This window comes from Stegodyphus dumicola, chromosome 9 (genome assembly GCF_044657685.1).
Source record: "Stegodyphus dumicola isolate Sdum_Otavi_A_Nest chromosome 9, ASM4465768v1".
Taxonomy (NCBI): domain Eukaryota; kingdom Metazoa; phylum Arthropoda; class Arachnida; order Araneae; family Eresidae; genus Stegodyphus; species Stegodyphus dumicola.
Window position 1 is genome coordinate 102,816,588 of NC_140776.1, and position 16,749 is coordinate 102,833,336.

A 16,749-nucleotide genomic window follows, 5' to 3' on the forward strand; every position below is an offset into this window, starting at 1 on the left:
CGTCCTGCTAACGCTTCCGCTATGCTCCTCTTTCTTTGTTAGAACGTTATGACGTATTAAAGTTTAAAGTCAGTCGTATCTAATAGTTCAATTGCTGAATAAGTTATTTGATTAACTCCATCTGGAAAAAGTCATCTGCTCTAAATTAAAATAACGATGTGCTTGCTGTTAAAAGTGTAAAGTCCTGAGTCGTCATTTTTCTCCGTGCTTCAATCATCCCAGCTTCTTGAACCATCTGCCAGAACATGTAATGGAATAGCCTCACCATTCGCCCATGATGTGTTGGAATAACTGAAAACATTACATATATATATATATTGCTGTTGAACTGAATTTTATAGTTTAAGTGCAAAGAACATGTTATTTAATATATTAACACACAAAACATTAAAAAAAATTTGCCCTTTTGGGTATAATATAAAATCTGAAAGCTTTCAGATTTTATTTTATTTATTTATTATTATTATTATTGTGTGTGCTTATGTGTGTGATAGAGCGGGGTAGATGTTCTATCATTTTAGTGGTTTTATTTATTCCTCATAGACTTTTCTTGCATTGAGGTGGAGTGTTTTTATCGTTTTCACAAATATTTTTTACATCTAAGCAAAATGAAATTGTTACAGAAGAAGAGTATACATGAATGATAAATGAGTCTTTTTTTGAGACTGATGATAAAGATGATATTTTTTTAAGAATTGGAAAGTGATAGTAATAGTAATTCTAATGCAGGCATGATTATTTGTTTATATATGTATTTTTATTTGAGGTTAAGACAAAAATTATATATGTTGGATTTTTATGAAAAGATTTTTTATAATTTATATTTTTATTAATATTTTGTGTTGAATATAATATGTGATCATCTGTATTTTTCCCCCTGTATATTACCTTGAAGTTTTAAGGAAAATATAACGGTAAAGTTTTAAAATTATTCCTGATAACTACCTGAGTGCTTCTCTCATACTATACCAAAAATTTTTGAACAATTGGACTACAAATTTATGTGAATTTTTCCCTCCCAAAGGTATGCTTAAGAATGGGATCTGCCCATCCCCACAAGACAATGCATCCTGTTAGCGTGCTGTCCTGAGAGAGCTATTCAGTGACTGAGGTGCCAGTCAAGAACAGATTAAACAGTGTCATTTCATGTGTCAAGATCAATTCTGTGTATTAATTAATTCACTCGTCTTATATTGGCAGCCCACAGCTACCAGAACTGTTTATTAGGCTGCAATGTATGAAAATTAATTAAAATTATGATAATTAACTGAAAATTAATTAAAATTATGACATTAACTGCATCATCAGATATGAAATGGGCTATATGTCAAAAGTAAAATTTTACAAGACTAATAAACTAACTATCCCACTCTCCACAAGAATGTCAGAAGTCAACAACAAAAAATTATGACATTGATATAACTAGGATCCATGTAATCTAGTGTTATTTAAACAGTTTAGTTTTTCATGGCCCCATCCCAATAAGATTTTTAAAAAATTACATGTATCTCCTTTTAAAGCTTTTAAAGCTTGCAACATTTTTTCTTCCCAGATTGGGCAGAAAATTGGTCAATTATCAATGAAGTGGTGTAGAAACTCACTATAATGGCCTAATTCGAAATATGTACACTGTGGCGAAAAAAGTGACAGATCTTTATCTTCCGTTCTATTGGGCCGATTGACAAAATTCAACTTTCTTTTTTCATGTCTCGAGTGTGTGACTTAGGATATGTATTACATTTATATAATAGCATTGTTAATTAGATTTATATATAGCATTGTTCTATTTAGACATAGCATATTTTGACACAAAATCAGACTTTTTCTGAAACAACATGCCGAATTTTTTTTTTTTTTTTCTTCCCCATGTTTTGATTCTATGGCTCAAGTTATACCTAAATAGGATTTTTTTTTTTTTTTTTTTTTTTTTTTTTTTGTACAATTTGCTGCGAAATTTACAGAGAAATTCAAAAATTTATCTTGGCAGACTTTTTTTTCAGTTTGCACCAAAAAATAATTCACTTGGCAAACTTTTTAATATATGGCAACCTATTTTCCTTTCCCTTCCATTGTGCAGCAGTACAAAAAAGTTACATCATTCCTAACTTTTTACTTTGTACATGAACGGAAAAAAAGTCACAGTGTTCCTTCTTTCAAATAATTTTAACGGAGTGCCTAAACCACATTTGATGTTAAACTGATTTTTTGCAGGTATGCTTAGAAATGCATCTACTTTAAGATGATGGTAAAAATTTTATAGATTATAGTTCAAAACTTTTTTCGAAAAATTTATAAAAGTTATTTAAAAATACCGGCTACTAAACAACTGCCCAATGAGAATGTGGATCACAGACTAACAAACAAGTCCATGAAGGAAGAGGGTGTGTGATGAGTCATGAACTATATTGGGGGGTAAAAATGCCTCATGTGAGTATACACGTATCCGCTTTTATTTTATCTGTTAGGCTTTGGGCTGAGAATCTAATTTTTACACAGTGTGTATGTTGTAATATTGCATTTTTGAAAAAACCTCTTTTTACATTTACCAATTCAATTATTATGGCAAGAATTTAAAGAAAGATTTAGCATTTTAATGATTTGAGTCCAATTTTCCATTATTTTCTTTATCATTAAAAGTGAAAATAAGTAACACCCCCCGGAAGTCTACAAAAGGAGATAAATTTGATTTTACAGGATTCAAAAATATGGTTTTAAACCTGAATTTTTTTGGAATAAGAATAATCGCTTTGTTTGGAAATACATTTATTTTTATGTGAATAGTTTTTCCGCAGTTGAAAATCACCTATGAGGCTAAACGATGAGCATGTATGTATAATTAATGATAAAGAAAGTTTCTAGAAATTTTTCTTCAGGGTTACAAAATTTATCAAAATCAAAATATCATGAGGTCTTGCAGCTGAAAGTTGTATTAAGAAATTTAAAAATATGTATATAATGATTTACATGCAAATGTATGTGTGTTTTCTGTATGCATCAAAGAAAAATTTAATGAATAAAAGGAAGATAGTAGATTGTCATTATTTATTCTCAGGTTTTGTCTCACTCGGAAAGTTTTCATAATTTGTTTTGTTAATTTAAAACTAATTTATTTATTGGTTAATTCAACATATTGGAATTATTTAAAATAAATGATTGTCTCAAAATTTAATATTTAGCTATCAATATCTATGAATTACAGAGTGTAACCAACAAAAATTTCTTTCAGATACCAAGTTTAAGATGTCAGACAAAAAATAAATATAAATTGGAATTTATTTTCTTTTGTATCATTATTATTACTGTTTATGCATGTTTTGACAAATATTGAGTGAAATTTTAAAACAAGAATTTATTTTTTAAAAAATTTCATTTTGGCAAAAGAAGTAAAAAATTAGTATAAAATAAACTGACCCATAAGCTGCTTTCAGGCCATGCATTTGCATCGACATGCAATTTGAGTTTGAAACCACTGAATTAAGGAAACAAAACAAAACAAAACAAAAAGTAAATAAATACAGCTTTTCCTGTCTTCACTGTCATTTGTTTTCCTCTTTACTTTCTAATTACTGTAAATTATTTTATTTCATTACTGAACCTTGTTACTATATGAACAAAACATTTTTGCTGTAAGATATTTTTATTTCCATACAGTGGTACAAATGTGGAAAGAGATTTTGTTGAAGCTCCATCACAGATGCTTGAAAACTGGTGCTGGGAAATAGAACCACTTAAAAGAATGTCTTCTCATTATGCTGATAAAAGTGAAATACCTAAAGATTTAATAAATGCCTTACTTAAATCTCGTCTTGCTAACACAGGTTATCGTAATTTACGGCAGATTGTATTAGCAATGTTTGATCACAAGATTTATACAAATCCAGAGGTAAGGATTGCTTTATAAAATAATAGTAAACATATCTTAGAAACTCTTCTTCAGAAGTTTTTAAAATATTTTGATACTTATTAATCAGCACCTACTGATACATTGCGAATGATCTATCAGCTGCATTTCCCAAAGAAGTACATTTTTGACAGGAAAAGATCAAGTAAACAGATTTTCTGATCTGCAGAAGGTACTTCGGGAATCAAATTCAAAATCACATCAATCTCCTTGGGTTGTTTCTGGTAACATGAAAGTCTATTGAAAAAAAGGGGGGGCAAGTGATTTCCTTTGAACTAATTTGTGATTCTTATCCAAACAATTTGCCAGCAATTGTAAACATCACACTTCTATCATACATCTTCCATCATTTACAGTTTCATTGCATGAGTACTGGAACACTCACATTTTTTTGGTAAAACACTATATGCCTGGCAGTAATGGATTGCTTCTGCATTGTTTCTTGGAAAATCTAGTATATGCAGAGTTCAAAATCAAGCAAAATTCAATATGAAATGAACAAGAAAGCTGTCCGAGCTCATTCTGCCAGAAAAGGGCTATCCAGAAAAGATGCAGTGCAGATAAAGGCTTATTGTAATTGATCTGAACAAGCAAGCACATTTATATATATATATTTAAAGCAAAAGAGGGGTTATTGCCACACTCCCTAACCCCCCCCCAAAAAAAATTAAAAACAGATCTTTCTAGAATAATCAAGAATAAATAGCTTATAGGTGTCCCATAATATTCATATCAAAGCAAAGTTACAGATTTTATCATTTTCAGTGTATTGGCAAGTGCTGGTTAGGCAATGTATTTCCTATCAATATAAAATTATTAATATAAATAAAAAGGAAATTCAGGTTAATATATATGTATATATTATAGATATTTTAAATAGGAATTGCCAGTTTTTAATGGATGGCACTTATTAATTTCTCAAAGCATTTATTATTTCTCTTAAATGAAACTAGTAGTTCTTTTCTAATGTTGCACATATTCAGAGAGCCTGAAACTGATGAATAGTGTATTACTGAGAAAGAAAAATAAAATATGACTGCAAAACTCCAATTATCCATATTGACTGACCATCCAAGATTAAAAAAAGTCTGGATAATCTGCTTGTCTTTTTTTCTCTTAGACTAAATATGGACCTTATGCCATTAATATACAAATTTAAGAAGACAAAATCTCTCCCTATTATCCATTTTTTATTTTTGCTGCAATAATAACATTAAAAGGTAAAGTCATCGCATTTAGTCTACAGGATATTTCATGTAGAATGGGAACAAATGAATAGCATAATACAAATTCTATAATTCATTTATTAAGCCAAAACAAATTAACTCTGAATCTTCATCTTTACAAGTTTTACCTGGCAGCAGCAAAAATATTCCGATTACAAAATCGCCGCTAAAGGCTCTGTTGATTAAAATGTCACCATCCATGCAGGAGAAAGCATAACTGGGTTTTGGAATATGTCAAAACATCATTGTTTGTCATTGTTCAAAGACATTTTCACATGAAATTTTGTAAAGAACCACCGCATCATAACATTAAATGGTGGGTGAAGTAGTTTCAGGACACTGGCTGCTTGTGTAAGAAAACCAGCCCAGGGTGAACAGCAGCAAAACCAGAGTGGTTGAAAAAATTAGTGAAACGTTTTTATGAAGTGCCACAAATCAATGCATTCATTCTGCAGCGAGATGGTGATCCATCATATTTGCATAAAAACATAGCCAGTATTTAAGCAATAGTCTACTCCATTACTGGCTTGGCCATGCTGAAACAAATGATATTCCATTGTTTTGTTGGCCACTGAGATCCCCACATCTATTCCCTTGTGATTTTTTCGTACTGTGTTTTATTAAAGACAAAGTGTTCATGCCTCTATTTCCCCAGAACTTCTGAAGCAACGTATAACTGAAGTGCTTGAATCATTAACATAGGATATTCTATCATGAGTGTGGGAGAAGCTAGAGTATCGTATAGATATTTGCCATGTCACCAGAGGAGCACACATAGAACATCTATAGAAACTTAAATGACTATAATTTCACTGTAAATTTGATTTATCGAAATAAAGTAGTTACAGCTTTCACAGGTTTCCTTTCATTTTATCCCATTCAATATGAAACATGCTATACTTTTAGCATATATGAAAGCTAATGTTTGGGAAAGTTGCATTTGCCATATCAGGAATAAATGAACAGTAAATGTGTATGTAATTTTTCCCATTAATGTTTGTGTGTTACATATTTGAAAACTAGGTGTAGGCCAATTTACATATTATACATTTCTTCTAAATTAACCCTCTTTTGACCAAAATTTGGGGAGAAGTAAAAAAAGTTCAAAACCTTGCTCTTGCATGATACCTGTGTGGTGAACAAAAGGGAAATAAACCAGTTAACTTTTCAAGTTACATCATGGATAGTAACTTGAAAGTCACAATGAGTTATAATGGTACAGCATAAAAAATAACCAATAAAAAATAAATGAAAATAAGAATAAAAAATAACTATTGTCTGAAAATTACATAGGACCATCAAAGATTAATCTAGTAGCTTCTTTTACTCTATCATGGTAGTTTGTTATCCTTTTTTGTCACTATAACAATAAGAAAGTTTAAAATGCATAAATAAGTTATTAATAAACTCAGTTTTATTTGACCTAGAAGTTTTAGATAATTATATTTAAAAGTCAATTCTTGATCACTCTCCTCATACCATTTAAGTTGAAAAGTACTTTTAACAAAATACCGATTTTCAAGTAAACAACTATTTGATTAAAACGTTAGTGAATATGAAGGATGCAATATTCTCTGTAATTAAAAAATAATTATGTTATCAAGTTTAGAATAATCTGATTATGCTCTTGAATACATCAGAACAACAACAAAACAAAACAAAACAAAAAAAAAAAAAACTTTTCCTTTTCTTGTGGTCTTTTTTTCATTTATCTTGCTAGCATTAGAAACTTCTTAAAGGCAATGCAAACGTTCACTTTAAAATTGTTTTGCTGTATTTTAATTTATTTAATTTATTTAGTGATTCACAGTCTTATTTAAGTATGACAAATCTCTGGCGAATATTTCATAAATTCTCGTAACTGTTGTGTGCTCTTGCACTAGCAGCTGACTAAATGATGCATAAATCTTTTAAAATAAAGTGCTGTGCCTTTCTAAAGGTTTTTTTTTTTTTTTTTTTAGCTTAAAAGTAGCATTTCATGCCTGATACACCATATAAGACTTTTTTGCTACTCTGAATTAATAAAGAAAATGAAAATTTTACATGAATAGTGCTAGGACAATGTTTTTCTGGTTCATCACAAAATTGGCAGCATTTTTGAGAGAGCATAATTATTATGCTGAAATCCCTCCCATACGACATGTTCCAGTTGACTGTTCCTCATATCATTTCATGATTGGTTGGTCTCATCTGAGAACATAATTTTTCATCTTTATATGACAGCTGGGACTGTTTCTTGAAAAGACTAAGATGCTTCAATTCTTAGATTCGTGTTTATGTTCTGCATCTGGCAGTTTGTTCAAATGTCAGAAGATGTATCTCACAGATAAATTATTCTACACTATCAACTATATTTTGTACTACTTCACTTGAGATCTCTCAACTAAAATGTATCACTTTAAAACTTCATCTGTTTAAAAAAAAATAAGAGAAAGTATAGGATTTTCCTTGGGAATAATTTCATAAAACAAGGCTGGAGAAATTTTCAGCCAACCAAAATTAAGAGCTGAAACTTTCAGTAATACTAAAAAAGAGACTGGAGGAAAGGCAAACCTTCAAAGAAAATAAACAGCTGTAGTTTACTCCTTTCCTCTACCCCCCCCAAAAAAAATACTTTCTAAGGACATGAGAATGTAACGTCACATTTACAACTTATAACAATAATTGTTGCTGCTTCAAAATTTCTACCATGTTGTCATATCAAAAAAATATTTTATTGTTCATAAATGTCTAATTTATCCCCCAAAACTTATTCTTTTGTTACGTACACAATAAATAAATAAATATGTCTATGAATTTAACAGATTTTAATATTTTGTATCATCAGGAAAATATTTATGTGCCTTTTTTTAAACTTGTAAGCATATATAGTATAGATAAAATAACTGATTTAGAGAACCCAGCTTTCAATAAATTTTTTTCATTCATTCTTTTATTTTTTTGCTTAACAAATATTAGAATATTTTATTTCAGCTGGTAATCAACTCATAGTTTTGTTACACTCCTAACAATATGAGGAAATTCTCATTCTTTATTATACAGATATAAGCAAGCAATGCACTACAGTTATTGTTAGATTGTCATATTGTTATCTTTAGTTTTATTGTCTATCATTTTGGTAGTTTCATAATAAATTCCAAAATCTTTTTTTTTTGTTGTTGTTGTTGTTGTGGTGGTGGTGGTGGGAAAAATTATAATTAAAACTAGTATTCGTAGATAAATTCTAACTTCGAATATCATCAAAAATGGATATCATGCAAATTTTCTGGTAAATTTTGCACTGAAGCTTATATAAACAGTATTATTTTTTTAAACCATTATTTTTTATGTCTCTTTTTAGGCTGACATAGCAAAACTGTACTCTGATTTAAGTGAAGAAATAGTTGGCATCAAACCCACAGAAGGAACGAATTTTGCTACTCATTTTGCACATACTGTTTCAGAATATGATGCTCAGTATTATGGATATTTGGTATGTAGTTCATGTTTTTGTTAATTAGTTTGAAGATTTTATTTCCATATTAATACATGCAATTGATAGAAAGTCATTTTAATACTAAAGTTTACAGTACTAAATTTTTTTAAAAATAATATGCAGAATATTTTTGTGTGGAAATAAGTCTTTTCATTGCATTTAAAGTATTTGCTTTTAGCAGCAATAAAATTTTTCATCTGAATAGATTAATTTTCAGAACTGCTGTTTATAAATTTGTATTTCAGAATGTGATTTACAAACTTCAACTGCTTCTTTTGTGTGTTAAATTTATAACATTACAGCTTGTGTTTAAATTTTGGGAACTAAAATTCATTGGGTGCTAAATTAGGCATATGAGGACTGTGATTTAGCAAAGTAATTTTTCATGCCTCAAATAATTAATAGTTTTGAAATGCAGCATATAAATCTGCATTATCATGGTGCGGGATGATCACCACTTTTTTAAGTTCAGGAACTGTTTTTGCTAAATTGTCATATATCAGTCTGCATTTGCTGCTCTGTTATATCTGTCAAAACAATGATTCCAACAAGGCAGGATTTATGAGAAGTGCAGCAATTATTATTTATTTTTTAAGCACTTCTTTCATAAACACCTTATGTAAAATTTGATTCATTTTGAAACATCAAAACAGTAGATTTTGATTTTGTTTTGAGTTCAGAGGAATTGATCTGCATGTCATCACCTGTTACAGTGTCTGAGATAGCTTTTCAGGCCCCAGAATTAAATTTTTGAGATTTCCCTTGTACCATTTGACTCTGGCGTTCTTGTAAATTTTTCTTAAATTGTAATTTAATAGTAAAAGAGGAATGATCATGTATATGCCTTTTTCGCTTTTAAATTATCCTGTAAAATTTATTGCACTCATCTCAATGAAATGTTGAAACATCTGTTACTTTCATTGTATGTGTCGTGGCAGTTTAAAGTGATCTTTTTTTTTTTTTTTTTTTTCACAGTGTCAAGATTTTCTGATATCACAGTAGCTTTTTGCTGTTTTTCAAAAATTCCATCATTTAAACTCATAAATCTATGATGAAATTCTTTAAATGAATTGTAAATTATTGCTTAGGGATGGTGTTTCATTACTAAAAGTCAAATTCATTCCATCAACACCCTGTTGTTGTGGCAAACCTTGATGAAATTTGTTATAAATCACAGTTTAAATCCGTGATTTGTCACTATCTCATTAACATCCATAAAAATTTTTATGACATTTCTTATTCTTTATATATGAGAAAGCCAATATGAGATAGTTGAGATTAAAAAAGAAATTCAGCTGCTGTTTCTGGTATTGCTGGATTCTAAAAATTAAACACTGATTTTCCATATAGTATCAGATCTGTTAATATTAGTTTATAAATATTTAAATTTGTCTTGCAATAAATTTTGACTTCTGAAACTTTATGAATTAGTTGGAGATTCACAAAACAAATCTATAACTCAAGTTAATAAATTGCTTTTTTTTTAGCAAGTATTTCTTATTTGAATTTCAAAAGCTATTTGAAGCATCTATTTAATTAAATTAATAAAAAGCTCAGTCTCAAATAACTTTGAAGTAAGTTTGTTAATTTATTTACTTTTAATAAAAAGATCTTGTAACCTTGTTTATTGATTTTCTTAAATCATTAGATTTGTTACATAATGAATAAGGATAGCATTTTAAAATGTTGTACATTAGGTTGCTTAGTGCATTTAAGACTCTTAATATTTGTTGATGTATGACGATTTAAGTTATGTATTTCTAATATAGTAAGTCTGAGTAAAATATAGTAAATGAAAGTTAGATTAATTCATATGATAATGTGTATAGTTTATGGAAAGAAGTGTCACCTGTTTTATGCATTTATTCCAAGCAACCTGTGATACTTTTATATATCATAGCAGAGTTGCCAACTCTCCGGATTTTCAACCACTCTCCCGCCAACCTGATTTACAGTATATTTCTCCAGACTTTTTCTTATTCTTAAAATTTCTCATGATGTTTATGGAACTTGGCTTAATACTTCGTTATATGAACAAAACAAAAAAAAGTGATTTTTGACGTCTGAAAGCAATTGAATTTTATCTAGATTTGCGAATCAGATGAGAATTTCTGCTTTGTGAGTGAGAGCATACATATCCGGAAACGTCATTCTCCAGTTCTCCAATGGGCATTGAGCTCCACTGCGTGTCATCTGGCATATATCAGCCAATGAGCACAAAGCAAGCTCAAAGCTGTTAGTTGTATGTTCTTTAGTTATTTCGTCATCTTGTCCTGAGTTGTGTGAGTACACGTGCCTCGGGAAATAGTTTTAGAAATTATCATCTTTTGTTATGTCTGTGAGAAAGGTGAAATACTCATGTATGTTTCAAAAATCCTACACAGTTGACTTTCCTTCCACTATTTCCTCAAGGAAGTGTAATAAATTTGCGATGTGTACCATCTGTCATTGCGATTTTTCGATTTCACATGTGGAAGGGCGGATGTTCTCAAACATGTGTGTACACAAAGACAACATGAGTTGTTTTGAAAAAAACGAAAAATTGAATTTTTCTTCGGAAACAAAGGACCGAAAAGTTATTATTGCAGAATGTCTGTTATCTTGCCTTTTTACTGGAGCACAACTGCCACTGAATGCATCGGATCACGCTGCAGCTTTATTTAGAAAAATGTTTCCCGATAGTGAAATCGCTAAGAAATTGCAGTCCCTCTGGATAATTTGCTTAGCACTTGGTGCTGATAATGCACCAGTAATATAAGGCTTGAAGACTGTTGTTGCAGGCATCTTAACAAAGGAAAATTCAGATTTGCAAATTACGAGGTGCACCTGTCACCTCTTAAATTTAGCAGCTGAAAAAGGGGCAGCTTCTTTACCAATAAATGTGGATAAACACATTGTTGATATTTATTATTATCTTGAAAGGAGTTCTAAAAGGAAGGAAAAATTGAAACAGTTCCAACAGCTGCATAACTAATATTAGTGATGATGCATTTGAAAAACTTTTATTAGCGAAAGCAGGCCTACGTGGCAATTGCTATGAACAAAATTATGAAGTTTCTTTCTTAACAAAAGCAAAATCTGCCACTGTTCATAACATTTGTACGAAAACTGATTAAAGTGTCTTCCCCCCCCTTAAACGATGCAAGCAATAAAAATGTTTTTTATGTGTAAGGTATTTTTGTGTTGCTTGCATTTAAGAATTAGTAACTATTTAAAGTTAATTCGTTATTAAAAACTATATTTTTATCATTTAAAAAGTCTTTTTAACATTGTGAAAAATCTCCTGATTTCTTAAAAAGTCTCTTGATTTTTGAGTGTCATAGGTTGGCAAGTATGTTCTAGTTGTTGTTTCTATAATAAACTCTGAATTCAATATATGGTGTAATCTTTTTCTACACCACTTGATATAAATATTTTTTGAAACATATACACTGTCTTTTTTAATCTCCACAGTTTGTGTTCAATGAATATAGCTATATCTTGGTGGGTTTCTTATTGGCATTTTGTAGTAGTTGTGATTGTTAGTTATTGCTGTTAATTTATTATTGTATAACAAATATTCCTCAAAATAAAATAAAATTTTAAAATTTGTGGCAAGGATACAAAATTTTTATTTGAATATAACTAAGCAGGTTTGATTGCACTAGCTTTTTTTACTGAAGTTCTTAAATAAGAGTTAGTTATAATTTATTGGTAGCTGTACTTGTGAAGTTTATCACAGATGTAAGTCATGAATAACTGCCCATTAGTGGTCAAGCAGTAACAATGCTGAACACTCATAGTTCAACTAAATCCTTGTGAATAAACTGGCTGCCTGGAAGTTTTTTTCATGAATATGTAACATGAATATGAGCCTGTTTACCTTAAAAAGTCCAGCATGAAAGCATTCTCCACATGCAGGTAGCCCTTAAGCTGCTTTGCCTTAATCAGTTAACCAAGCCGCATGAACAACAACATTGCTTGCTCACAAAAAGATGAGCCATGATATTTTGGACTACAAATATCACAAAATCCTGACAATTTGCGCTGTGTTCTGTATTTGGCAGTTTAATGTCTTGGTTGTGTGAGGTTTGCATAGATTATGTGTAATGAATTCACAGATAGCTTCCATAATGTCCTCTCCCAACTTAGGCAAATAATCCTAGGATTTAAAGTAATCTAATCTCTTAAATGTGTTTCACTTCATTTCCTTTATAAAGCAACTTCTAGAAGTAAGTTCTCTTAAAAATGTTATGATGGGTTTGAAATAGTGTACATATCGTACCCAACAATTTTTAGTCATGAGATTCAGCTGAAAATATAGTTTTACACAGGCTGTTCAACACCTTTGGCTATTATACAAGAGTATCTAACAGTTTTGCGTAAAGGGTTGTGATGGTAATATTATAGTCATCTTAAGTGCAGATAATTTTTGATTGTGCCAGCCATTAATTGTGCCTTTTTTATCACAGTTTTATTATATTAGCCTGTAAAATTATGTACGAGACTTCAGTGATATGAAAACAATGAAAAACTCTGTTTTTTCCTCATTTTTAAAAAATTGTCGCACATTTTAGAGTATTTCTCTGTAAGCATGCTTAATGCCAGGTTAATATGATTTTTTTTCTTAAATAACATTAAATTTTGACAGAAATGTTTTATGAACTTCCTTATATTCATCGTAGGAACTCATTGTAGGGATGATTTGAAAAACAAAATATTTAATCTGTAGCTTTTAAAATTTGTCCAGTCAGCAAAATTTACAGAAAATGTACAGTTAGCTGAGTGCAAAAACTCCAGAATTTTAATTATAATGATTTTTTTCCCGTAGGGTTTTATTGTGTTCATGGCCCACCAGCGGCCGAGCAGTAAAGTCGCTGAACACTGGTAGTTCGGTCCGAGGTTCGAATCCCACGAATGGGCTGGCTGCATGGGAGTTTTCGTGGTTTTCCCCAGGTGTAACGTGTATACGAGCCAGTTTCCCTTAGAAAGTCCTCTGCAAAGGCATCCCTCCCCTTAGGCAGATAGCCCTCAAGGCTTTGCCATATTCACGCACACACATACATACATACATTATTGTGTTCATTGGATGGATGATGTTGGAGTATACATATAATGTAAAATTTCTTATATAAAATTTAAGCTTTTCATCTGTTATACTTTAATGGTCAAATTTGAAGGTAGATATTTGCAACACAGTGCCTATATTAGAAAATTTTATTGTATTTTACAGTGGAGTGAAGTGTATAGTGCAGATATGTTTTTTTCTCGCTTTGGAAGTGGAAATCTGTTTAATCCCGAAGTTGGCCTGGATTACAGAAAGAAAATTTTACAACCTGGTGCTTCAAAAGTAAGATGATATATTTTTTGCATGCATTGAAAATATGAATAATTGCATAAACATATATATTTGTACACTCGTACAAATATATACACTTGTAATATTGTATATATACACTTATAATATTGTACACTTGTTTGTTTTTATATTAAAATTATTTAAATTTTATAGAGAAAGCGTTATTGTACTGAATAATATAAACATTTTTATTAAGTAAATGGTAATATGCTATGTTTGAAAGCATAACTTTTTATTAAGCAGTCGCTATAATTTCAGATACTCATGTGTGTTATATATTCATGCATGTAAATTGCATTAATTATCTTCATGCAGTAAATTGTTACAATAATAAAAGTCAGCTTAGGTTCATTAGAGAAAAAAATATTCAGAACTAGAAAAAAGTATTTTTTTTAAAATTAAAAATAAAGTTGAGGTTTTACTACAGTATACCCTTGCGAACAAACTTAAAACCTAAATATTCATGTAATTAAAAAGAAAAAATGAAACTATTAGCTGAAATTACTTGGAAGTTCCTGTGCTTTTTTTTCCAAATCGTTTATCTTCTTGTTAAGTTACAGTTGCTTTATTTTCTTCTTCACAACTGCTGCTTTTACTGTCAACAGTTGTTATAAGATTATCCATTTCTTCATTCATCATTTCTTGATTGTCATTCTTGATTAATTCTATGATTTTTCCTTCCTCCATGTCTGGAAAGTCTTTCACTGCTAACTGGTTTTGCAATTTGTAAAATTTTTTTGGCTATTGCAACGCAGTCGACACTCTGGGTATGAATGAAATTGTATAGCATTGGACAAGATAAATGAAACAATTAAAATAGCACATATATGCAAATTTACATTCAGCAAGGGTTTATTGTATTATATTGCTGAATAGAAATACTTATGAGGGATAAAGCTTAATATGTATAACTTTTGCTTGATTAAAGCTTACTTATATTACTTTGCTTTTATAAGGAACTTAAATTAACACCTTCTTTGCTTACAATAAGAAATCCAAAGAGGATTCTCACTTTTATAAAGGAAGTTAAAAAGTCAGAATATCAGTCAGTGTTCATTTTATTCCATAATTGCATAAAAGTGTGACCTTTAACTGTGAAAGACCTCACAGGTTTATATAAAATTTGAATTTCTTGGGGAAAACTGTATGACAAGGAAAATGCATCAATTCAAGAGTCATGCATATTTCAAGTTTTTCACCTCAATTAGAACAGAAACAGTGGCCAACTTTTAGCATAGGAACGGGTAAATATAGGAATTTATGGTGCCTCTCCTGGTTATAAAAGATATTAGATGATCTTTATCCTCTTCCTCCTTTGTATACTTATTTCTCATACATACTTACTGAATCTCAGAATGTAGCTTTTTTATTCCCACTAGCTGCGAGCTTTCCAAGATGGGAACCAGTTTTGAAAAGTAAGACTACACTATACATATCTTAATTCAATTTACAAGGGTTGTGAATTTATATATACTTGCTTTGGTATAATTTAATATGATTTTTTAAGGTCCCCCTTCTCCCTCAAAGTCACTGGAATACTAAAAATTTTTCCAGTATAAAATAATAAGTTTTTCTTTGTTTCCTCCACATTTTGATGAAATTCTTAGAAATATTTTACTTTTGCAAAATAGGGATGAGAATCTGTGTAGCTAGCTAATTACAAATTTAAACAGATATCTCATTTCAGAGATTTGTTAATGTTAACTACAGTTATTTTTAGTTAAATCATTCATGCTATATTTCTTCAGTTTTCACAATGTGATTTATTTTAGATTTTGATAGCATCATTGTGTTTTATCACTAAAGTGAATTTTAATATGTAGAATGAGAAAGAAAGAATCAGAAAATTATGATTGGCATTTATTGTGAGTTATATTTCTTGTCATTGAATTCATTGGTAAATAACACCCAAAATGAAATGAAGGCACTGATATTCTGCCCAAAATAAGAAAAGCCAGTATACATTGAAAATTAGAAATCATTAAAGGAAGATAAGTAATAATTAATGAAATTGTTGAAGGGATAAAAAATAACCTGATCTATAATTAATTATTGCAGAGTCTGGGATCATTAAAAAATGAAATATCCTTATGCATAATGATATAAAATTCCCTTTCTAAATTACTTTTGTAATTATATCATTTTTATTAGATCTAGCTGCATAAAAGAAAAATTTAATCTAGAAATAATATGTGTGTTTATGATTAAAAAAATTAAGTACCTATATTCATGTAAACCAGGAAGAAAGTTGGAATGAATTCAAACTTATCCATATGCTAGGGATGTGAGGTCTGCATCAGGATCCATGGTCATAATTTCAAACACCTTCTTTGATGACAACCATTGTCTGTTTTGTTCTTATTTCTTGATTTCTGCTGTACTAAGCATAATAAACATGTTTCCTCACCCTGTTCATTATCATGTTTTGTTGCATTTTGTGTTGTTACTACTGTGCCAGGAAAGCCTTTTCGACCATACATTGGTATGTGATTTTCCATCGTCTAGGTGTACTTTTTCTCTTCTGAAAGTCTGTAACTGATTTGCTGAAACACCCTATATATGTGTAGTTAGTTGCATTATGAGATTTCTTGCTGTCCTTGCATTAGATATGGTATAGTTGATATGACTACTCCAGAGCTACTTCACATCGAAGTAAACTCCTAAATATTTGTAAGAATCCACTCAAGGTGCATTTTCATCGTAGAGCTTGACTAGTTGGAGTTGGTTTGTGGACATTCCTCTGCTTAAGAAGGGAGCCTGTTAGCAGCTCATCACTCTTAACTTTATTAGATCACTGATTTCCATAGTC

The 16,749-nt window shown here is 30.2% G+C and overlaps 1 protein-coding gene across 2 annotated transcripts in view; it reads left to right on the plus strand.

The window, feature by feature from the left end:
• LOC118187678 (thimet oligopeptidase-like) overlaps window positions 1–16,749 on the plus strand; it is a 93,890-nt gene that overhangs the window by 74,481 nt on the left and 2,660 nt on the right. For both annotated transcript variants that reach the window (XM_035357948.2, XM_035357946.2), the window contains exons 13-15: window positions 3,652–3,883; window positions 8,468–8,599; window positions 13,815–13,931. In XM_035357948.2, the coding sequence (XP_035213839.2) occupies window positions 3,652–3,883; window positions 8,468–8,599; window positions 13,815–13,931 (481 nt within the window). The remainder of the gene's footprint in view (window positions 1–3,651; window positions 3,884–8,467; window positions 8,600–13,814; window positions 13,932–16,749) is intronic.